Source organism: Drosophila mojavensis, unplaced genomic scaffold (genome assembly GCF_018153725.1).
Source record: "Drosophila mojavensis isolate 15081-1352.22 unplaced genomic scaffold, ASM1815372v1 contig_36, whole genome shotgun sequence".
In the NCBI taxonomy this organism is placed as follows: domain Eukaryota; kingdom Metazoa; phylum Arthropoda; class Insecta; order Diptera; family Drosophilidae; genus Drosophila; species Drosophila mojavensis.
Genome location: NW_025318858.1, coordinates 6,406,386 through 6,429,903, shown reverse-complemented (window position 1 = coordinate 6,429,903; position 23,518 = coordinate 6,406,386). Strand labels below are relative to the sequence as shown.

General features: G+C 36.0%; 3 protein-coding genes and 1 long non-coding RNA gene across 11 annotated transcripts in view; 3 read left to right on the top strand and 1 right to left on the bottom strand.

Moving 5' to 3' along the window:
- LOC6576148 (paxillin) overlaps positions 1-14,928 on the bottom strand; it is a 24,071-nt gene extending 9,143 nt beyond the window's left edge. Inside the window, exons 1-7 of one of the 5 annotated variants that reach the window (XM_015165011.3) lie at positions 10,713-10,803; positions 7,108-7,235; positions 4,617-4,780; positions 4,340-4,556; positions 4,137-4,278; positions 3,991-4,082; positions 3,773-3,921 (exon numbers count right to left, since the gene is read on the bottom strand). In XM_015165011.3, the coding sequence (XP_015020497.1) occupies positions 3,773-3,921; positions 3,991-4,082; positions 4,137-4,278; positions 4,340-4,556; positions 4,617-4,780; positions 7,108-7,192 (849 nt within the window). In that variant the 5' untranslated portion in view covers positions 7,193-7,235; positions 10,713-10,803. Of the gene's footprint in view, positions 1-3,772; positions 3,922-3,990; positions 4,083-4,136; positions 4,279-4,339; positions 4,557-4,616; positions 4,781-4,850; positions 4,897-7,107; positions 7,236-10,712; positions 10,804-14,775 lie in introns of those variants that run through there. The other 4 variants (XM_044008954.1, XM_044008955.1, XM_044008956.1 and 1 more) reach the window with 4 other exon arrangements.
- Positions 9,943-10,393, top strand: LOC116804828. Its single transcript, XR_004364847.2, has 3 exons — positions 9,943-10,047; positions 10,110-10,175; positions 10,268-10,393. It is a non-coding gene; the product is annotated as an uncharacterized LOC116804828 (long non-coding RNA).
- On the top strand, positions 11,614-23,518 carry LOC6576146. Of its 3 annotated transcripts, none has more exons than XM_015165007.3 (2): positions 11,614-11,940; positions 22,811-23,518. In XM_015165007.3, the coding sequence occupies exon 2, from the start codon at positions 22,821-22,823 to the stop codon at positions 23,484-23,486; it is 666 nt and encodes a 221-aa protein (XP_015020493.1). In that variant the 5' UTR covers positions 11,614-11,940; positions 22,811-22,820; the 3' UTR covers positions 23,487-23,518. The 3 variants fall into 3 exon arrangements, with proteins under 3 accessions (XP_015020493.1, XP_002002145.1, XP_015020492.1); XM_002002109.4 differs by lacking the exon at positions 11,614-11,940 and adding an exon at positions 20,647-20,841; XM_015165006.3 differs by lacking the exon at positions 11,614-11,940 and adding an exon at positions 20,858-21,115.
- Positions 13,877-14,963, top strand: LOC6576147 (C-type lectin 37Db). Of its 2 annotated transcripts, none has more exons than XM_044008964.1 (2): positions 13,877-14,281; positions 14,347-14,963. In XM_044008964.1, exons 1-2 carry the CDS (start codon positions 14,212-14,214, stop codon positions 14,757-14,759), a joined length of 483 nt encoding a protein of 160 aa, XP_043864899.1. In that variant the 5' UTR covers positions 13,877-14,211; the 3' UTR covers positions 14,760-14,963. The 2 variants fall into 2 exon arrangements, with proteins under 2 accessions (XP_043864899.1, XP_002002146.1); XM_002002110.4 differs by having other exon boundaries at positions 13,897-14,281; positions 14,344-14,963.

The window sequence follows — 23,518 nt, the reverse complement described above, 5'->3', positions numbered from 1 at the left end:
CTGCAAAACTTAACATACGACATATTTCGGGTCTGTCTGTTTGGCATTTAATGGATTGCCTCTGTTTTATTATGCACTCAAGCTAATTAGCCGGACTAGGAGTCGTATAGCTGTCGAGTTGCAGCAGGTACCAAGGGCTTACATTGAGTGTACTCTATGGGAATAGCCATTGGGCCTTGACACACAATATGGAGAAAACTTAAACAATAACAGGACAGCTGTTGCTGTTGCGCTATTGTTGTTGTCATATATGGAACGAGCGCGTGCTAGACGAGAGAAAAAATAGACGAAAAAACACAAGAAATGACAACAAAATGCAGAGCACATCTGCTCAGATATATCATCATCATCCATCCGTTGTACACAATGTCAGAAAGTTCTAAAAACAAATGTCCGAACTGCGAGATGCGAATAAATAATATAAATCCCACAAAAACTAAATACATAATCAACATATGCAGAACTATCGAAACGATGCTAAAGAAACTTTATTTGATACAGTTAGAATATGTACTGACGATATGAAGTCGAAGTTGATATAATATTCATTATTAAGTCTGACAATCTTAAACGAAAGACCGATGCTAATAGGATTTGGACGAACTATTTGAATATTTGCTAAGGTAAATAATTATATTATTAATAAATATATACATATATTGTATTTCCTTATATGTGTATATATATTTCCTTATATATAGACATTCATTTAAATACATTTTATTCAAATAAATTCAACTAACAGATCAATCAATATCAACAACAACAAAATATGTATAGATATTTTTATGTATGTATATATTGATATATCAACTAACAGTTCCTCTATTGGTTTATTGCTTTTAACTCCTTGAGTTACGTAGTTTCTAAAGAAATTAGCATGCTCTCAACAGAAGCAAAACATTTGTTTACTTTATGATCGCTGATTGATTGTTTTATGTACCTAGAGATACCCATTGAGTATTTATGGTAGGATATAAATAAAAAATCGCTCGAATTTACCAATGATTTGAGATTGTATAGATATGTGTATGTAATTTATGCAGAAATTCAAAGTTTCACCTTCAATTTGGTTTCAACATAAGTCAAAGTCAAGAGCTCATCATTTTATAAAGCCAGAGAAAGAGAGAGAGAGAGAGAGAGAGAGAGAGAGAGAGAGAGAGGAGAGAGAGAGAGAGAGAGAGAGAGAGAGAGAGAGAGCAGATATACTACAGGTTAAGGGCAAACATAGGAACGTGTATATCATTAGATGTGCTTAAGCGATATGCGTCACACGATTTGACATGATAAATTTGTTCATTTTATGGTTTTTATTACATTTATGAACAAGTCCGATGCGAATGAAGCCCACCAACAAATATTTGAAAATACGGCTCTGTACGTAGGAGCCTAAGATTTTAAGGTAATGAGTAAAACGGGATATAAATATATAATAAAAACAACTATATCTCTATATCAAATAATATTAATATATATATATAGTATATACATTTCTATGTATGTGTAAATAAATATAAATTTGCTGCCTTTAAACAGAGAGAACAATTAAAAGTATAATTCGGCTAAATGTACCCTGTACGAAAATCAAAACATTTTTATATTGAACATAAAAAGTTCATAAAAACTATAAGAACTGATAGTTATACATAGATATACATGTATGTATTATAAAAATAGATAAATATCGCGGAATACAAAAGTATTCATTAAAAATATAATAAACCGAAGAAAAGTATCATTTCGAATTGGCTCCAGGGATTTACAGTCAAGAATAATTTGGATATCAATATCATTATTTATCGAATTATTGAATATCAATCGAGGTCTTCTATATTACTTAAGTCGACCGAGTTCAAACTTCAATTTTATATTTACAAATTGACCAAGTCAATTCAAATAGGAAATATGCCTCTAGAAGATACTGTGAATTAAGTCAACTGTTAATCAAGATTATAAATAAATTATTATTATTATTATATGATATGTGATGCATATCACTTTTAATTTTATTAACAATTTCAAATTCTGCAGCCAAGCATGCCAGGACAATATGAGATTACTTGTGGTAATTCCAACTTTTACTGATAAAGGATGCTGAAGGTTGACGAAGCTCAATCGAAGCAAAAATAGTTCTACAAATTAACTAATACAATCATAAAGCTCAAATCAACTATCGAATCTCTGGAAAGTCAACTAGCACTGAGTAATGCACATAAAAACCTTTGCTTGACCGAAATGGACTTATTAGATATCATTTAAGAGACCATAGTTACAAGACATACTAATATAAATGAACTTAACAAGGAATTATCATCATATAAAAAAATATCGATAAAGCAACAATAGAATATTTTCTAAATAAAATAGATAAAATGGCAATGGAGATAGATAGGTTTTAATATCAACGGACGGATAGACCTAAGAACAAATGTAATATAGCGTCTTCTACAAGTTAGCTGGATATTGCATATATTACGAATATGTTTATTTTATGAAATACATGTGAAGCCCAAATATATTTGCGTTATATATTTATACAGTCTAAAACTCGGCTCGTGACGAAAATATAGTTGTAACTAGGGTGTTTGAAAATATATCAAAACACTAGTATATCGATATATTTTTTAACAGAAATATATTTTTATCTAAATATTTTTTTTGCCAAAGTATGGAATATTTTTGCGATATATTTTATATATTTGCGTTGGTCACTCCTGTGATAAGTGATTCCATTGCGAATGTACAAAAATGAATATGGTGAAAACATATTATTCTGACTTTAATAATGGAAAAACCAAATGTAATTTGTGCCTTAAGATAATGAAAACAAGTGCTAACACATTTAAATTTAAACAAAAATAATATTGTCGCACGGGTAAGAGAAAAACAAAACAAGAAGGATTCGGAAATATTGAAACCAAAAACTAAAACTCTATTAATGCTATACTGACTGACTGACTATAATCTGGCTATCTGGCTTCGGTAAACTATGCGGAGAATATTAATATATCTCAATAAGATTTTCTTACTGACGAACTACAAGCAACATGAACTGTATATTTATCTAAAAATTTCCAATGATTATACAGTCACTTCCTGATTGGGGGAGAGGAGGAAAACTTTAAACTGAAGTCATTGGGAGACTATTTTGGAAACGCAGGATCACTATAATTGGGAAACTTGAAACTGCGCAGAATGGTTGAATTATGGATGGTGTTTCAATTTGATGAATATGGTGTTGAATATGATGATGATGATATGTGATGAATCTAAACGCCCATCGACAAGAATAGGTGACTTGTTCTTTCTCCAATTTCCAGTAATTTAAATGGAATTTACAAAGCAGAACATCACATGTACGAGCAAGAGGCGCTCCATAGTCATAGGGACTATTTAAGGATATTATTGCTTTTTTCATACATTCATAGCAATGGAATTCATATTTCCAACAGAGTATTGTCTATGCGACCATTCATCGGTTTCAAGTACTTTTAGCTCACATTTTAACTCACAATTTAAATATCGGTCATCAGTATTAAAATTAACATTCTTTAACCATTTCGATATTAGTCAAACATTAATAAATGTTGACGAGCACTCAAAGTATTTATGTTCTATGATGATTTCTCAAATCTGATAATCGATAAATACTTTCCGTTCGACTTTACTAATAATGTCTCACATTTACTTATGCTGATTGCCTAACATAGAGTCATCAGTATCTGTCCCATTCCGTTTCGAATCCGTTTTCGACGCGGTTACACCGGCTTACCTTAAAGTCAGATAGCGAAGCCATTAAGTCATCCAGCTCCTTGGTGGCCTGCGATGTGTAGCCTTGATGTTTAACGGCTGGCGCTGGCGCGACAAGATTTGGCGAGTACGAATCCTTCTTCTGCACGATTTGCTCCTCGATGGTGCCAACTATAACAAATATATATGATTGAGTAATCCGGTTCTATTTGGGCCATTAAAATACACTTTTCACAGTACCTGGTCCATCGGGACCCGTGAGTTTTTCGGTCTTAGTCTCGCGCACCGTGATAGTTACATGTCGTCCAGGCGTGGGCGACTTATGTGCAGATCTGAAAGGCACACAGTTAAGTATAAGGAAATGTAGATACGCGCATAGCTCTTACCCGTTGGGCACAGCATAAATGTGAGCGTTATCCAGTTCGTTGAGTAGGCTGTCCACAGAGGGTCGATCCTCCACCGAGGCGTAGCTGTTGAAGGTGTTGTACTTGGAGACGGGCGTACTGTAGTTAACGGGAACTTCCACTTCTGGAACAATGTGAACAATAATTAATTGGTGACTTCGTCTTTTAGCCTCATCTTAACTCACCTTTACGCTCCACTCCGCCGTTGTTGTAACGCGCATTCTGCAGATCCTGCAGCAGCGAGTCCAGCTCCGACAAGCCCGAACTATTCTGGCCATTGCTGTAGCCAGAGCGTGGCAGCGATCCAGTGCCCTGATGCTGATAGCCATTGCTCTGCTGGCCGGAGCCATTGAATTCAGCTGCAGTGGGGGACCGGGTCTCCACGCTGTAATGCTCCTGGTACTGCCGCATAAAGTGGTTTAATTAATCAACTGACATCAACTCAAAGCAATTGCCACTTACCACTTGCGGCTGCGACTGTTGTGCTTTGCCCCTCAGGCTGCCATAGCCGGGCGTATTGTCCACAAAATGTTGTTGTTGCTGCTGCTGCTTGGACTGGACAATTCCATACTGCGGCTGTGTCTGCTGCCCCGGTACGCTGTTCTGCAAGTCGGCGAGTAGTGCATCTGAAGCAATAGAAAACAAATAGAGTGTTAAATGTGGGTGCAACTTGTTTGTGGCACATTCCATTCCAACCCAGATTATCGTAATCGCCATAGTTAGCCATGGCCCAGAAACCCTGCCCAGACGATCGCAACCAACTAAACGTTTCCCTTCTGACGCATAGCACGACTGATAGCTGCTGTCCAAACAATTATTCACTTGGCTATATATCTAGCCAAAAGCCAAAACTAACTGATAAGGAATATCAACGCTTACTCGCGTTATCGGAGCAGTCAAGCAAAAGTAAATAAAAACTTAGACAAAATTTACTTTTTCTTAGGGCTTTTATAGTTGGACTGGGTTGCTGTCTGCACTAAGTGGAAAAATATGTTTAAAAGCTTTAGTAATTAGCTTAATTTGAATTCCTTAACAGGAATGTATATTTAATAAACTTATGAGTATTCTTTTTTTTTTATTATATTTACTCAATATTTCTCAAGGAAAATGTCAATAAATTAGCGATTATTATGGTAAAATTTTCCTATTTCAAAACGGGTCAATAGGATTTTCTAACCAATCATAGAATATTTTTTCCGCAAGGTTTTAATATAATAAACAAAAATACTAAAACTCTCAATACAAGCTTGCCTATTGGCGATACGTTTTATGAGTACTGGTAGGAGTAGAATACTTTCCTAAAGCAATTATATAATGGCTAAATCATTTTTATTGAAACTGAAAATGTTTAGATCTATAAAGCATGCAATTACCGTCGCATCTAAGAATTTCAAGACTTCATTTCTGATAGGTTTTAATATCAACGGACGGATAGACCTAAGAACAAATGTAATATAACGTCTTCTACAAGTTAGCTGGATATTGCATATATTACTAATATTTATACTTTATGAAATACATGTGAAGCCCAAATATATTTGCGTTATATATTTATACATTCTAAAACTCGGCTTGTGATGAAAATATAGTTGTAACTAGGGTGTTTGAAAATATATCAAAACACTTATATATCGATATATTTTTTAACAGAAATATATTTTGATCTAAATATTTTTTTTGCCAAAGTATGGAATATTTTTGCGATATATTTTATATATTTGCGTTGGTCACTCCTGTGATAAGTGATTCCATTGCGAATGTACAAAAATGAATATGGTGAAAACATATTATTCTGACTTTAATAATGGAAAAGCCAAATGTAATTTGTGCCTTAAGATAATGAAAACAAGTTTTAGCACATTAAATATAGCGTCGCATGAAAAACAAGCACTATGATGCTTTTGAGTACCGAATACGCGCTTTTCATTTAAATAAATAATACTTATTCATATTATTCTTGTTTTTTGGAACGGACAAAGTTTTTTAAAAAATCGATAATATTGATATATTTATTTTTAAAGTTACATGTCATATTGACATTTTTTTTTTTTTTTAACTTAGAATATCATCGATACGATATTTTAAAAATATTCGACAACCTTAGTTGTAACTGAATTGCATTGAATTTTAATGAAAAAATTTTATATTTGTTTGGCATAGACTAATTATATGTATGTATACTAATATAATTCAATTACTGATCTCTCAACTCATTGTTGTCAATGTAGAGCACTAAAACTGGACACGGGAATTACGGTTGCGATATTCCGATTATATTATTACGTCCTCTAGAAGCTGTGACAAATCATGGCTGGATGGTGGAAGGTGAATTATTACTAAGGAATATTATAAATGAAATATATTCCTGCAGATAGCGTAATATCTAAGAAATGTTTAAAGGGCGTGGGAAATAAGCAATAAATTACCTTAAAAGATAGAAACTTAGGATTGTACGGTGAACTAATTTATTGATTTACCGAAGAAGTCGGCATGATGATTCCCGAGTCTGGAAAACTGTGTTTTCCGCTTTGACAACTTCGACTTATCATCGACTTATAAATCGAAAAACTGTATTCCATCAACAATCCCAAACAAAGAATACTAATAATACTGATGATGTATGAAATACTTAATCATCCTTACATATGCAATATTAATTAAGACTGGGGTTGCTTATAGAGCACAACTAATAGAGAGCTACTAATAATATATAGCCCAAATTAAAATATTATATAGGCCTCATTAAAATATACTAATCAGATGAAACGCGAATTTCGCGGCGCATATTTATGTTTTATTATCTCTATATTTAGTTAAGAATGTCTAGCCCAGCCTTTCTATACTTTCGCCAATTACGCTTGAACTTGAACTTGGGATTGGCATTGGAAATCTCTTGGCCTGGCCCATGCCCACATATTACAGTTCGTCACGCACTTGTCGGCTGTGGACTTACCCAAACGTCTCTCAAACACGCCCACTTTGAAGCAGTCGTTGAGGGGCGAGCTGTGGAACGACGATGATATCAGTTTCGAAGACATTTAGTAAGCCCAAAAAGGAATTTGGCCAAATTCGATGCAGATGCTGAACGAGGTACAAACGATTCGATTAGTTCCTTTAATAGAAATCTCTTTGAAATTTCAACGTATTTCAACAGCAACAACAACAACAACAACAATATAGAGCTGAGAATTCGAAATTCAGTTGCCAAGCTGCATGAAAACTCAATTTTCAATTTGAGCAGAAACAAAAAGCCACAACTCCCACGCCTCGTTCGAAATGGACATAAGCAATGTAGGGTCGGCAGCAGGGGGCAGAGGGTGTGACGGGCATCGAACAGTAGACGAGGTCTACACACACACATTATATCAAATTTATATATGTATATATTTATATTTTTGATATGTTTCTCGTGGGACGAACTAGACGAGCGAGCTAAAAATCGCGCCAATGCACGAAATATCGCATATATGATGATTATATAAATATATTTATATATACGGATGTGTGTGTGTGCTTGTAAGGCCCGTTGTCGATATATCTGATCAAATTAACGTTGTTTGCATTATGTTTAGCTATAATTTGGTTAAAAGCAACAAACAAACAAAAGTGCGTGCTCGGCTTGATTGTACACGACCATTATATACCCTGTGCCCAGCCAAGATATGCCATACATACATATACATATGTATATAGATATACATTCTTATTATTACGAAGCACGTAAAAAAAAAATGAAAAAGTATTATTTTTTATTATTTCAATATGAATCAATATTTCCAAATTTAAAGTAAAATCTTTTTTTCATTGTTTTGTTTACATTTTGTTGTTATGTATATCAAATGTAAACATTACAAACTCGATATGCAATATACAACATAAATATTTTGTCTAATTTTTGTAAATGTTCAAATTGAATATCGAAAAATATGAAAGAGAAATATATTGTACTCAAGCTTATACAGCTTATATTGATTGTATTACATGGAAGCAAAACAATTTTATCCAAAAACAATATTGCACGTTGTAAGCGATTCACACCTTCAGAGTTCTGTCTGTTTAACCTGCCCAACCAAGGCGATAAGAGAGAATGGAAAAGAAAACACTGTCATACGTAGAACATGACAGCTAGCGATTAATACATCAGAGCTGAAATACCCAAAAATAAATCAAACGAATCATCGAGCAGGGATTTTAAAACATTATCTATATATGTATTTGTATATACATATATATACTTTGGCGTCGATTCTAATCCGTTGGGTTCAAAAGTTAGTGCCACCTGCAATTGGGCCAATGCCAGCAAAGAGAAGGCAGAAAATGAGTTTCACTCAAATTGAGTGAGATCTTTGAGTTATATAAGAGCAAATGAGTGGGAAAATAGCTGTGAACGCAGAAATTTGGCAGAAAATTTATTGTGAAAATATAAAAAGATAGCTGCGATGATCTATATTTAAGAAGTTGTTTTCTGACTTTATGGAAATATCAGATAAATGGCAAATCGTTTCGCAATTCGCTTAAAAATAAATCGAAAGCAAACGATCGAACTATATGGGTATTCGAACATGTGGTTGACTTTTAAGAGTGTCTATTCATATATTTGCATATGGTATATGGCCTGAACCAGATGGCGATTGGGGATAGTTCACTATAAATAGAGCTGGCAGGGTTATCAGAGCGTCGCGCTTCAGTGGGTCAACGTCAAGATTGTGGGGCCGAATGAATTATTATGGGATTTATGTAGAAAAGGAAATGATTCGGAAATCGACATGAATCTTATTAAGTTATTTTTGACTATATAAAAGTCAAGATGCTAAGAATGTCTAAAGAACTGATGGCTTAGTCTGAGTGATTAATGTATATGTAATATGTATATAACATTAAATATGAACATTATTTTTTATGCCATTGTAAATATTGCATTCAAAAAAAAAAAAACTTTATATTTAAAATATTTCATATACTTTTAAGTTCTATTAGAAATTCTCTAAACATCATAACCAAAATGCAGCGAAGATGACAATTTTTAACTATTAACTGACATTTCTGTCAAGTAGCGTTCATTAAAACGCAATTAAAATCAATTAAAAGCCACCATTTAGCATTGGTGAGAGAGGGAGAGGGAGAGAGGGAGATAGAGATGGACGGAGCAGCAATTGAGTGAGCATCGCATCGAAGTTATTTAATTGCAGTTTAAACAAGAAAACAAAACAAATTCAACATTGGCGAGAGAGACAAGCAGAGAGATGCTCAGCGGGGACAACAGGGTGGCAGTGCAATCATATTCACAATAGTCGCAGTCGCAGTCGCAGTCGAACTCGAATTCGAACATATGACAGCTGTTATAACGGCGACCGATGCCTCACAGAGAGAGGGAGCGGGAGAACATGTATAGCTAGCGAATTCGTGGGCGAGAGCGCAAAGCGTAGAGCAGGTCAAGCAGCACGCGCATTTTCAATTGTTGTTATGCTGTTGCTTATTGAGTTTATTGCTGTTGCTGTTTGTTGTATTTTGTTTTATTTTATGCTCTTGACTGCGCTGCTTTTCAACAGCTTCGTCTGCGTCATATGGCTTTTGGTTTTTGCTGTTGACATTGTGTTACATATTTATGCAGCTTGCGGCTGTCACTTTCGTTTTCATGTGTTTCACAATTGTTGATGCTCTTGTTATTGTTGGTGTTGTTTTCCTTTGATCGAAATTCGCAGGGTTTTTTAAATTCTACACACATACACGTGCACACCAGTGCTGGGAAAAAGATCGATCTAGCAAACGATATATCGATGTTTCATATCCATCGAAAATATCGATGTAGAAAACTTCGATACTTGATATATCGCCATCACTATACCATTAATTCCCCATCACTTGAATTAAAAGCGTGGGATAAGACTGTCAGGTAATTTGCAAATTATTTTAACAATATAATTCAAATACTAACGTAACCCACTTTTCATTTAGGATTTTGGTGTTGGTAGTGTTGTAGAGAAATGGATAAGTTTTTAAACAGCAAGGACAATGGCGAAGGTAAATATTATTTTACTGCTTATGTCAGCCACACACGTGGTCTGCAGCTTTTGCGTTTTAAAATAATGTAACAAACACGCATTTGTTTGTAGATTGCGACGCGGATAAGGAAAATGGAGAGGCTTGTCTCAAGCCGCAGCAAGTAGATATGCTGCTCTTCATAAACAAAAATGATTGGACGAAGTAAATGATCTTATTAAATAATATAATCTTTGTTACATAGTTTAGTTTAGTTTATATGAAACGTTTTTTAATTTTAATAAGAAATTCATCTTTTGTTTTTTATATGAAAACTTTTTTTTTAATTTTGGGAGCTAAAATATGTTTATGAAAATATCGATACATCGATCTGAGACCCATACATAATATCGAAATATCGATCTACGTAAAGATCGATCTTTTCCCAGCACTAGTGCACACACTTCGGCGAATAAGTATAAATATTATGTTATAAGCGGGCGGACGGGTGCACACACAAAAAACAAACACCAACAACAATTTTACACAAACAATCGATCGACGTTTTTTTTTACGCACAGAGCAACGCAGCGGATCACCAAAAATTATTTTTCGCTCGGCAAAATCTTAAAAGCAACTGAACAAGATGCCGGACGAAAACCGTTGCTGAAGCTAAGGCAGAGGCAAGTCTAACAGCAGCAGTGCACACTGGTTACATGCATGTTGAAAATCTTTTTTTTTTTTTTTTTACTAAAATGAGTTGCTAGTTGTACTGCTATACTAAACATAAGCCAAGAACTCAACGAATCGGTGAAATTACAAAATTTCTTAACTTTTGAATAAAAGCCTTAGTTTATAAATAATGTATATATGTATATATTTTTAATTAGTCAAACTAAGTGCATTTTGCCATTATATAGTACTAATCCCATAATGCTTTTGAAATGCCTATAGATTTTTTGTTTATCGAGTGTTTACAAAGTTTCTACTCGAACTATTTGCAGTATGCGAGCCCAGTGTGCAGCGTACAACTCACTCAAGAGAGGGTGGGAAAACTCGCTCAAACTGAATTGGGCATGTGTTTGTGTCTATGTGTTGGTGTTGCTGCTGCTGCTGCAGCAGCTGTTGATCTTGTTGTTGTTGCTGATTACAACACTTGCGTTTGGTGTTGAGAAAACGTTGCCATTTGTGCCTGCTACACGCAGTCTTTGTGGGCGTTTGTCTCAGAGGCGCCACCTGCCGAGCAGAATCCCGAACACTTTAAACGTTTTCTTCTATTTTGTTTTTTTTTTGTGTGCCCCGATGAGTCACTTGACTTTGACCAAAACTAAAATTAGTATGCAGCAATAAAACAAAACAAACAGCAAACGACAAACGGCAACAAATTAAAATTGTTTTTGTTGATTATTTCGTATTAATTTGTCAGAGACTGTTGTTGTTTCTTTTGTATACAAGGTTTTGCTCTCTATTTCGACGCTGACAGCTACAATTGATTACTCCGATTTCCAGCGGGCAGTTCAATAAGGTTAACAAGCTGAAATTTAAGTTGTCTCCAGCTGAAGTTGTGTTGTTTACTTTGAAACACAAAGACAGGGATTATAATACAAGTGAACAGAGTTTTATTTGTTATTGGAACTGGTTCCAACTCTATTGTAAAAGAACTTCCGGTCTGACGAGGGAACGCATAATTATAATCCCAAAGCGTTGCATCAACATCTGGTCGGGCTTGGCGTTATCAAGGCTTATTGACTTAACATTGAATCAGCTAGCTCGGCATTTAAGACCGCTTACATAATCACCAATCAAGGTATGTATATAAATATACATACACATAGATACATAGATATTTATAATATATAGGCGAATATAGAACAGCAGCAGAAACTATGCGACGCCCACATTGAATGTCAATTTTCAGCTGACGCTGAATGAATGAAATGATCTAATGAATGAACCACGTCGCGAGGGTCGTTATACTAAACCCGTTCCGTTCCCGCCCTGGCCCGACTTTAGATTACCCGATTTTTCATGCTTACCGATTCTCATGACTTAAATACAAAATTCAATTGCACCTGTGATGGAAACCGCACGACGTTCAATTACTAACTGAATTCAAAATATTCAAATCAAAGTCTGACAAGTTGAGACTTCACTTTTGATGCAATCTCGAATAGTGTGAATGTAGTGGTTCTCAGTGAACTATAATTACGAGCATTGAGAAACAAATGAAAAAGCTTCAGTTCTAATGTCTCGACTAGCAAATACCTTTAAATTTGAGGTCTTCAAGATTTTCCATTTCACATTCACGTTAATGTTTAATTTTTTTTTTTTAATTTAAGAAATATTTCTATATGATCTTTTATATAACCCATATTTATTAGAATATGTCTGTATATGAAACAATTCATATTAATTTATACGTAAATCAATAGATATAGCCAATAAAAAGTTGGAATCTGTTTTTAGCAATTGTTGTCGACAATAATGTAGAAGTCGAAATTATATTTGTTGACTGATAATGTTATCCGTATTATAATACTCTTTGTTACACGCAGATTAAGATTCCTAACAAATTTTCAATACTTGGGATCTATGAGTATTATAAAATTATGAAAGTTTACCGCTGAGTGAAATGTGAAATATTTATAGTTTTTGGGGACCTTGACAAGACTTTCTTAATAATTTTTAAGTACTATAATAGAAATATATATATTATATATTACAGATTATTTGAGCAATATTACTAATTTCTACAACATTTATATTAATAATTTCACATATTCAATTTGTGAATAGTGAATAGCTAGAATTGGTATAATTTTCTCCCTTTTGAATGCTCTTCAGGCATTTGCAGGGTATCAACAACAGACCAAAGTATTTTTTTTTTTTTCAGTTCCATTTACAAAGACTTTCGATCTATAGGCACAAGAGATTTCATTTGTTACATCACAAAGTTTTCTTTTTGTAACTCAAATGTTTATACAAAGCACGATAAACGAAAACAATAATTGCGCAATTATTGCTTTAAAACTTATCATAGCTTTTGTTGACTTTGCAACTATATAAAGAGTATTGCAAATATGAAGTCCTCAATTCCATGTGGACAGTCGAATACACTCTTCTTATATCGCGAGCGAGAAGTGTACAAAAACATTAACTTCTTATCTCTAATATTATAAATCTAAACTAGAAAATTGACTTGCCTAAAAGTATGCAACAGTATGGAAACGCACTGAAGTTCTTAAGACGAGATGTAGATGGCGCTTAAGATAGTACAGTAAGTTATTACAAGTGTCGAATTTTAGGATTCGCTGAGAAAGTAGAGAGTTAGTTAATTTTATGCAATGTCTTTTGTGTTCGGTTTGTCAGTATGAAATATATCAATAGATTTCGAACAGCGAATTGTGTAAACTCAGATTTTTTTATGGGGGATGCACACGAATATCAAGCAAATGATATCATTGAGGTACAGTGGTCAATGGCTAACCAGAAAATTATTTGTAAGACTATATTGAAAAAAAATCGTTCTCGATAAATAGAATTTCTGTGTAAATGGAAAAAAAAATAATTCCTTGGCCATTATATTATTTAAAATTATTTTTTGTCGGATTTAATTAATAACAAGAATATAATCTACTTTTCACTTTTTGGTATTTTTTTTTTTTTTTTTTTTTTTTTTTTTTAATTTTTTAGTCACATTATTTATTTTTTTATACGGATGCCATATGTTTTTAAACATATTTTATGGCCCATTAAAGAAAATTGATTTAATAGAGAAAATGTAGGATTCTGTTGAAATAGTTTTTCAAATCGATCCATATAACAATAATAAAATCTTGCACTTTTATAGATAGACAGATAGATACATACATCATATATGTAACAAAATTGTACAATAATTGCAATTTCAAAGCGTTTCAAATAGCGAGCGAGCACTGTTGTTGTTGTTGTTGTTGCTTGGCTGTCAACTTAAGTTATCAATAGTACTATCATATTTTGCACTTATCACGCAAATCGAATAGAGCATACTTGGGCTAGTTACACATCTAATCGTCAAGCGTGCGGACGGACACACAAAATGTGCAAACATTTCCTGCTTTTGTTGCTATTGGGTGCTCTAAGCCTCAAAGCCACGCCCATTGATGCAGGTGAGCAGCTAAAACTGCAGCTGCAGCTAAGTTACTCTAGCAAAACTCTTGATATATCACAGCAGCTATCAGGAGACCCTCTCTAGTCAATGCAACTCCGATAGGCCAGAAGATTTACTACATTGAGGAATCGCTGCGCGTGAATTGGTTCCATGCGAGCAATCTCTGTCGCCAGCTGAACGGCTTTCTGGTCAACCTGGAGAGTGAGAAGGAGCTAGTCGAGCTGAGTGCCCGATTGCACCCAGCGAAGAGCTATTGGCTATCGCTCTATGAGCTGGCCACACCGGGCGTATACGCATCGCAGGCAACGGGCAAGGATGCCCAGTTCCTGCGCTGGTCCGCCGGCCAGCCGGACAACATTGGCGGCGTGGAGCATTGCGTGGAGCTCTGGCGACCAGGCAGCTGGTTTCAAATGAATGACGCCTCCTGCGAGACGCCTCTGCACTTTATCTGTGAGTTGGGAGCTGAGTCGGATTAGTTTAATGAATACTTACAGCCCGGTTGGATGCCCTTGCTGCGCACCGTGCGATAGGGTTGTCGCGCTCCTGGATCAATTTTCCCATACATAGTTCGATCCATTTTGACTTGATATTGATTTATATTTGTGTATATATATGTGTAACACTTTGCTCTCTAGCTGCATTCAAAAGTCAATAAAAAATCGAAAGTTCACACAAACAGATTGCATCTGTAATATATTATTTAGACTTGGATAGTATTTTATATAGTAGTGCTCCACCCAATGCACTTGGCTGAGTTATTTAAAAGCTTTCGCATCGACTGCCTCTTCCCGAGCGCATTTTTATTTTTGGCCATGTGAGACCCGTCCGTCGACGGATTTGTCGTTTTGTTTGTGCTGAGTTTGGCTGTCATTCGGTATCCGTTTGTCTGTCAAGAGTTTTGTCCCAGAAGTTCCCCGACCACAGTCATCCACTAAATGCTACAAATGGGGGCTAGGGGATGCCACGTTAAGAGCGACCAAGAGAAATGGAATTTGTTCAGCACTTTGCCGGCTCTAGTTCAACCCGATGACAGAGTTCAATCTATCATTTTCATGTCGTGAACTATATGTTTGATAGTTCATTTAATATAAAAGTTCACGATTCATGCGACTCAATTTAAAGTTCCTCAATAAAAAAATAATATAATTGTTAATAAGTTATTATTTCGCGACTGTGAGATTAATCGTTCACTATCCAAATGAATAAGTTCAGTAGTTCATTTTTCATGGAAATTTATGGAATGAAATGGAATGGAACAGAAAGTTTCAATCTGTAAAATCCTTTAAATTTAGTCTGAAGGCAATTTTTGAAAAAATCTAATACTATATATAAAATAAAATTTAATTAATCAATTTAATTTGCAAAATTCTGTTCAAGGTTTTGGGTTGTTCAATGAATATGAATAGTATAATTTAATAAAATGTATGCCAATTTAATAACCTCCTTCTGAAGCGGGCATATTGGTTTTGTGCAATCTTTTTCTGACTCTTCGTTAATATGCATCTATTGATACCCACAGTTGGTTTATATTTCCTTCATATCCCAGTAGAAGCGTGCAAAACCAGGAATCATTATATTTTGAAATAGATTTTTAGATAAGCCATCCAAGACTACATTGGTGCATGGCAATTGTGAATGTGCTCCATTTTCTGTAAACGAACGTCATTTGTTCTTTTAAAGCAAAAACTATGTACATACATAGGTCAATAGAACAATGGCAAATCAGAAAAGAAGACTATATATTCGTCTCAGTTTTTGATAAAGAATCTCAATCGAGAGTCACTCGAAACTAAGAACATTTGACTATAAAAAAGGCTCAGTAACATCTTAGGGATTTCTTCTCAGATATGTTATCTCAGGCGTTGTCTTAAGCTCATTACTACATAAGAAAACATAAAACAAGACATAAAGAAATAACATTAAAAAATGAATCCAACTCAAGGTATTTTTACTTATCGGATTAAACAGATCATTCATTAAAGCTTTTCAAAAGATTGGTTCAAAGACACGCCTCCCGCATTTCCCAATCTAAGCAAATGTTTCAAGTAAAAGTGAGTGGGATTTCCAACATAAATAAAATGCAGTTTTAGTTGATATATGAGACATTGATAATTGATGATCACCCACGGATGACAGGCGATCAGGTTGATCCGGCGATGCCATAAGGCCAGATTTATTAGCCATTTAGATACCAAAAGAAAATACAGTCAACATGTGTCCAAACAAATAGCGACACATTGAAAAGGTAACAAATAATAAACATAAATTCAGGCAAGAATAAAACAACAAAAATGTTCAGCGCAGCAGCAGGTTTTCGTGTTTGTTGTTTTTGTCGCCGGGTTGGATGCTAGCGGGGAATCAAGGTTGCCAAATTACGTCAACGCCATGATCAAGAACTAAAAATAAATTAAACACAAAAAAAAGAGCAGTACACGCAAATCAAAGGCGACGTTTTCGCCTCGACCAGCATCAGCGCAGCAAATTCACCTAACGCCCAAAATTTAATTAAAAAACAACAAAATGAAAAAAGAAATAACAGATGAAATGCCCTAACATTTCCGCAGTGCATTGCCAAAAAGGTAGCCAAAGATATCTCCACACGCTTTTCCAGCTTTTCGCGCTGGGCAGACGCCAACAGAGCAACGGATCCACAATAGAAACGAGAAAAAGAAGCAGAAAGGAATAACTAACGATTGTGTTTGCCAGTTCTAAATTTAAAAGTCAACGGCATGATAATATTAGCATACCCTAAGCGAGGCAATATCCACTATTAGGCACAGGAAAAGACACCTTTGTGGACGCGGATATCGAGCTAAAGCGATTCGCCTGTTTCCAATCTATCAGTTCTATAGTGGTCTACTTTTGATCTCTTGATCGAGAGTTCTGTTAATCTCTAGTTCTACTGTTATATATCTCTTGTTTTCTCCAGTTCCCTAGTCCCTATGATTCTATAGTTATATAGCTCTCTAAGATAAAGTTCCCGTCTATAGTTCCCTTCGTCGATAGTCCTTCAGTTACATTCTTTGTTATCTAAATCGAGTTCTTAAATTTTTTATTTCTATAAATCTCTTTTTCTATGAATCTCTAATTCTCTAACTCTCAACTTTTTTAGATTAAGTCTCCAATTATCAAGTTTCTTAGTTGTTACTAGTACTAAAGATCTACAGTTCTATTGATCTATATATCTATAGATCTATATTTCTCTAGATGTGTTGTAGTTCTGCCTATATCTCCCGTTTTTCTCTCTATGATTCTCGTAGTTCAGTTCAATTTTCAACTAGTTTTCGTTCTGTAGCTTTACAAAGAAATCTAGTTTAATAGTTCTTTAGTTCTTCATTTCTCTAGATTTATAGATCGCTCAATCTATAATTTGAGAAACATCTTTAACTGTCCGATTATCTATATATTCTTAATCCGAATTTCTCGAACTTTCTAACGAATTTTAAACTTTAGTTAGCAGTTCTATTTTCTGAAGTGAATTCTATTTACCAGCTCAACAGTTCTAGGACCATATGTTCCAGTTACTTGCTCAGTCGTACTTGATAATTATTTATTTTATATCCAGTTGCTCAGTTAAAAGTGTCAAATTAATGCTTAGTTAATAAGCTATTGAATAACAGATTATCCAAACCAAGAACCAATGTGAAAATGTTCACTAGTTTCTTTTTGTGATTATTCATCGGTTCAATCAAACTTCTACTCTAGGAATACCATGTAACAAATAGTTCATATTTGCAAGGGTATTCGAATATCGGATATTCAAAGTGTGATCTTTTATGATTTCATTTTCGTTTGAGTTTTTTTTTGGGTGCAGGAAATTCCAAGCAACGCCGGGCGGCCAGTGTTCAATGGACTTGGACTCTTGTTGACCGACGCGACGCCGCAGACGATAGCTAGATCTCTCTATAAATACTCTATGAATATTTGATAGGTAAGTACATAAAATTTGGGCCGACCTTGCGTGAAACGCCAAAGGTGAAAACGTAAAGCAATGAAAATTCTACATTCACGTGGGTGATCTCTGCTGACCTCTCTATGGGCCATAAATAAGTTCAGTTTATGCTGCTATAAAACGATTTTATACAATGTACAAATCAATGATTTGAAATTACTAAACAGAAGAAATTTTTCTCGTATCGAGTTTTATTTTTCTAAAAGTTGGTAATGTTTGTAATTCAAGTTTAGAACTAAAAGAGTAACTTTATCAGATTCTTTCGCATTCTTTATAACTATTCCAAAGTTAGATTCGGGTTGACAAGCTAGCCGGGCTTATTATCCCAATTTATAACTGTAGAAACAAGGCTTTATATAATTTATGCTGTTGTTAATTTAAAAGAGATCCAACTATTGTGTGGGTGGCCCTGCTGCTCTCTGATGAGATAAGAGTGAGGCTTCTCTAAGTGTTCAGCTTGAGAGAGAGAGAAGAGACAGTCTCTATTTGTCTAAAGTAGAAGCAGAGCATCTCAGCTGTTTCCCCTTCGTCGTCGTACTAATTGATATTTTATGAGTCGGCACTTGGAGATAAGAATCGATTTGCTGATTGAAAATGAGAACTTGCGCGACTCAACCCAACTCTACTCGACTCGACTCGACTCGCACTACGCTAACAAATTGAACGATGAACTCATTGTACGCGAACGACAAAGCGAGCGAGGCGATAGGGGATTGACGACGTTTCCTATACCTAAGAAAAAGGTGCTAACTTCCCGTCTATTGCATTCAGTTCGGTTCAGCACGACAAATGCTTAGAGCAAACATATGATCTGAGTTTAGGCAGAGTGGATGCTCGCATGGGCGTGGGCGAAGAGGAGCCAACTCAAAGAGAGGGAGAGTGGGTAGCACTTGAGAGATACAGCGATATTGTTTGTAACTAATTGGAATTCGGTTTGGCGGCAAATCGAAAGCAATTCCAATAAGTGCATTACATGCACGAGACTCGACGAGATGATCCCCTTAAAAATATATACACATATTTATATACATATGCATTCATGTGCACCCAATTGTTGAGTACTTTCGTAATGAAAGCGACTTTGTTTACAATTTATTTCAAGTGCTTGAAATACGTGTGTAAAATGTCGTATATTCATAATAGCCATCGTTTGTAATTGCTGTAACATCGTATACCCTAACATAGCGGGTATAAGCACTTTCAGAATAAGCATGTGTAAACGCCCTAGAGACTGAAGATGAATGATTTTGACTATATTATGCTCAAGCATAAGTTGATATCAGTGAAAGTCATCATCGCTCTACTTTTATTATTGTCTTCCACACATTTTCCAGTCAAATTAACAAATTTCCCCGCTCAACGCCCACGGCATTAGTCTCAGTTTTTCTTAAATACATATGTATATCATATAATCCGATTGTCGGGCATGTTTAAAATTAATGGCGCTAGCCAAATTTCACATCTCTTGTCACATTTAGGCATATCTCTCGTTTTTCATCTTGTTCTTTATTTAGTTGTTTATTCGATTTCTAAAAATTAGCTTCATAATTAGTTTAAATTTAAATTTTAAAAGCTCTGCATGGATTTTATCGGAATGTTCACGGGATTTGCTAAGTGACAGTGGGCTCATTAATCTACTGTGCGAACAAATTTGCGTCTCTTTTTGAGCAGGTTTTCTTTTGTTATCTGTTGGGCTACTGAAATTCCTGTTTTATCACAGTCGAGGTTTATCTACGTATATGTTATTATCTTTTTAGCGAGCTAGAGTAGGTTTGATCTACTTTGGCAACGAAATACCTCAGCCTAAGTAAACAATATTCCCACGCTATGCCATCTGATGTTGTCGGAAAACCCACCGATTTTTCATTGACTTTTTGTGCTGCTGGTTTGACTGTTTCTTGTTTTTGTTTTTGAGCGTATTTTGGTTCACATTAAGCACTTGATCGATTTGATTGACACTTTTTGCTGTTATCGATTACTCGATTGAACAGATTGCATCAAACACTGTGCTTCAATACGAACATATTTATTTATTATTCTTTTTTATTAGTTGCACTTTGTCCAAATCTCTCACAATTTGTTGTTATTGTTTATTCATGAACGCCGAATCCGACCGAAACCGAATGAAACACGCGCATCTCTTCGCGCCGCGTCGTGTCTAGACAAACGCGTCGCAAACAACTGAAATAGAACTTGGCGCTTGTGCTCGATAACGGAACATGAAATGGAACCACAAACGCAGCAGCAATGCTTCACTAAAAGCAAACGTAATGCTGCTCTCACGAGCGCCACGCGCATTTTGAGAGAGTTTTTTCCAGAGAGCCAGAGCCAGACAGAAAGAGAGCGAAAGAGCTCAAATAAACAAACAAAAAGTTGCTCATCTCATTTGTTTCACGCCACTGCCAACGTCCGCCTGACTGCGGCTGCAGGCTGCAGCATGTCGTGATGATGAGGTTATGACGACAGCGTCGCAGCGACAGCAACAAAGCCGCAAAACGAAAGCCGCAAGTGGGAGGCATAGGGCACAATAAGAAATGAGCAGCAAAACAGACACAGATTGTGAAGCGATCTGCACTCACAGTGGAGCGCACCGAGTGCCACTCGCGGTATGTGAAAATAAAAGTCAAAGCATGACAACTAATCTGCGACCTGTCATCCCTGCTACTATTTGATATGGCTTCTACTGTCTGATTAGATTTGTTAAAATTGTTTGTGGCGCACAAAATAAAATACTACCAATACCACTGTGATCCGCACAACAACGAATTGCAGCATCCGCTAAAATCAACATTATGATGATCAACTGGCACATCAACAACGTTGCCGCACACACGCAACCCGACTCCAGACATAGATGTTGCGTGTGGTGATCGGTGAGCGGTGAGTGGGCAGCCTCTTTGACGGGAGTAATCAATAAAGTGGGCACACTCCACTCGAAATGCAGACTAGACAGTGCAGCGCTTTCGATGTCGTTCGCATGATGAATGAAATTTGTGCTTTCATTTTGCAGATAAGTGCACCACTGTGCGTGGGCCTGTGTTTAAACTGTAAACTTCCAGAGAGCTGTCAACTTAGTCGATTTTCCACATAATAAGTATGAGTGGCCTTTAGTCAACTCTTAGGAATGTTTCCATTCTTGCATGTGTGAGTGTGTGTTTATCAAAAGACATTAAGAACAAGCGCAACAAGCAGTAAACAGCCCAGAAATTGTGTCATAAAGAAAAGTAAGAAGAATAAATAGCAACAACAATAACAAAGGCAGCTGCGAATAAAATGACGATACATATCTACATACATACAAATATACATACGTGAAACTCGGCTGATGACTAAAAATGTGTGTGTGTGTGTGTGTGTGTTCGTGTGTGTGAAGAAATAAAGGCAAATAAATGGCAAACCCATTGAAAAAGTGACTGCCCTAACGAACGCATATCATTTACAATAACCTGGACTACTCAGCTAACTTCACCTCAGTGTTAATCGCTTAAATATGCCCGCGTATGAATGATTGCAGCGTCGCTTTTGATTCCAAAGAATGCGTGTAAATCATAAAATCGCAAAAAATGCAATGGCGAGGATCTTAAGTATTCATGAGTAGCGATAAGATTAGGATACATATGACACATACATATATATACAAATTTTCATTAAAACGCACATTTTAATGTATGTATTTATGTCGGTATGTATACGTATGCGTCTATGTGCGTACGCTTGCTCTGCTAATCGTACATGATTAACCAGCCAACCAAATTAGATAAGAGTCATATTCTTAGCTGAAATTGTCAGAGCAATTTACAGAATTACTCAATCACCATCTACCGGCCATAGTCAGCAACAGTAGACTTGGAATGCTAATTAACTATGTATGCTTATGCCGCTAGCAACAATTGACCTTGAAAGTCATAGCATCAGCAATACATTAAGCAGCATTATTACTCGCACACTCTGTATTTTATACAGGGTGCCGTTTAATTAGGAAGTATCTGTATGCACTCACCTAAATCATCCATTTCGTTGTTTCCGTTGTCTTGCTGTTGTTCTAGTTTAGGCAAAATTCACGTATTTAGGTGCGTATGTGTGTGTGTGTGTGTGTGTGATCAATGCTCCAATTGGGTTATACGTATAGCGAGAGTCCGCAAGTGCCACGCCTGATGCAGACACTTAGACGGTGTATATTCCAATTGGAATATTTAAAGCGAGACACAAATATAGTTAATTGACTTGAGTTTTTGATCCACGCAAACAGTTTTTTCCTGTAACGCGACAACAACAACAACCACACAGCAGTTTAGAGTCGACAGCGACTGGTCGAAGTTTCATCCGTCGCGTTCGCGTTTGGAATTGAAAATATTTTTGCTGAAATGGCAGTGAGCGCTGCTCGCGAGTGTCGCGTAAGTTGGAGACGAGTTTTATATGATTCACTTTAATTTTGGAGCGGCGTCGACCACAAACACGTAGACAGCACAGACATAAACAATACATACACACACATGTTCATACGGCCCAACAGCTGATTGACTATCGATAACACGATGCGCGCCTGTTTGATAACTTTTTATTTGCTTGTTTCAGTTTTCTCAGCATGACTGCACCTTCCATGTCGCTGTTGAGCCTCGACGAATATTGTTTGGCGAATATATTCAAATATCTCGTGCTGGATGAGTTAATGGTGCTGTTGGGTAAAGTTCATCCGCGCATCGACAACGCTATTCAACGGCAGCTGCGCAAATACCGTAACTTTGAATTTTCGATGCGTTTTCCGCCTCAATATGAAACAGACCAACTTCGCATGCTTGGCAAATACATCCAATATATCAACATAAATGTGGGATACTCCATAGACCAGGAGGATGTGTTAGCCATTCTTCGACCCCTCTGTATGGGCGCTAAGGAAAGTAGACGTATCAAGGGACTCAAAATACAACATGCCAAAATAACGATGGAGTATATGGACGTAATCCGCCTGGTGGCTCCTCTGCTGCTCGAATTGGATCTTCGTTGCTGTGACGTAGAGGACTCTGATCAATTGTCGCTGCTATTAAATTCGGCAACACAACTGAAGATGCTGGCACTAAACAACAAGGATGTGATAGGTCTGGAAGCAACGCTGCTTAGTCGGCTGCGCATCTTACAAATTAATTGGGTAGTGGGATCAAATCTTTCGTACGTCACTACAATCAGCCATCTATTTCCATTACTGAAAGTTGCTGTATACCAGGGTAATTTAGGGGCCCTATATTTGCCCTAATAAACGTATAAGTGCGGAAGTATAAAAATTTA

Bases quoted from the DNA above. Each gene is read 5' to 3' on its own strand.
- LOC6576147 (XM_002002110.4), top strand. From the start codon at position 14,212: ATGTGCAAACATTTCCTGCTTTTGTTGCTATTGGGTGCTCTAAGCCTC. The intron at 14,282-14,343 runs GTGAGCAGCTAA...GATATATCACAG, and splicing joins AGCCACGCCCATTGATGCAG to CAGCTATCAGGAGACCCTCT.
- LOC6576146 (XM_015165006.3), top strand. From the start codon at position 21,090: ATGTTGCGTGTGGTGATCGGTGAGCG. The intron at 21,116-22,810 runs GTGAGTGGGCAG...TGCTTGTTTCAG, and splicing joins CGTGTGGTGATCGGTGAGCG to TTTTCTCAGCATGACTGCAC.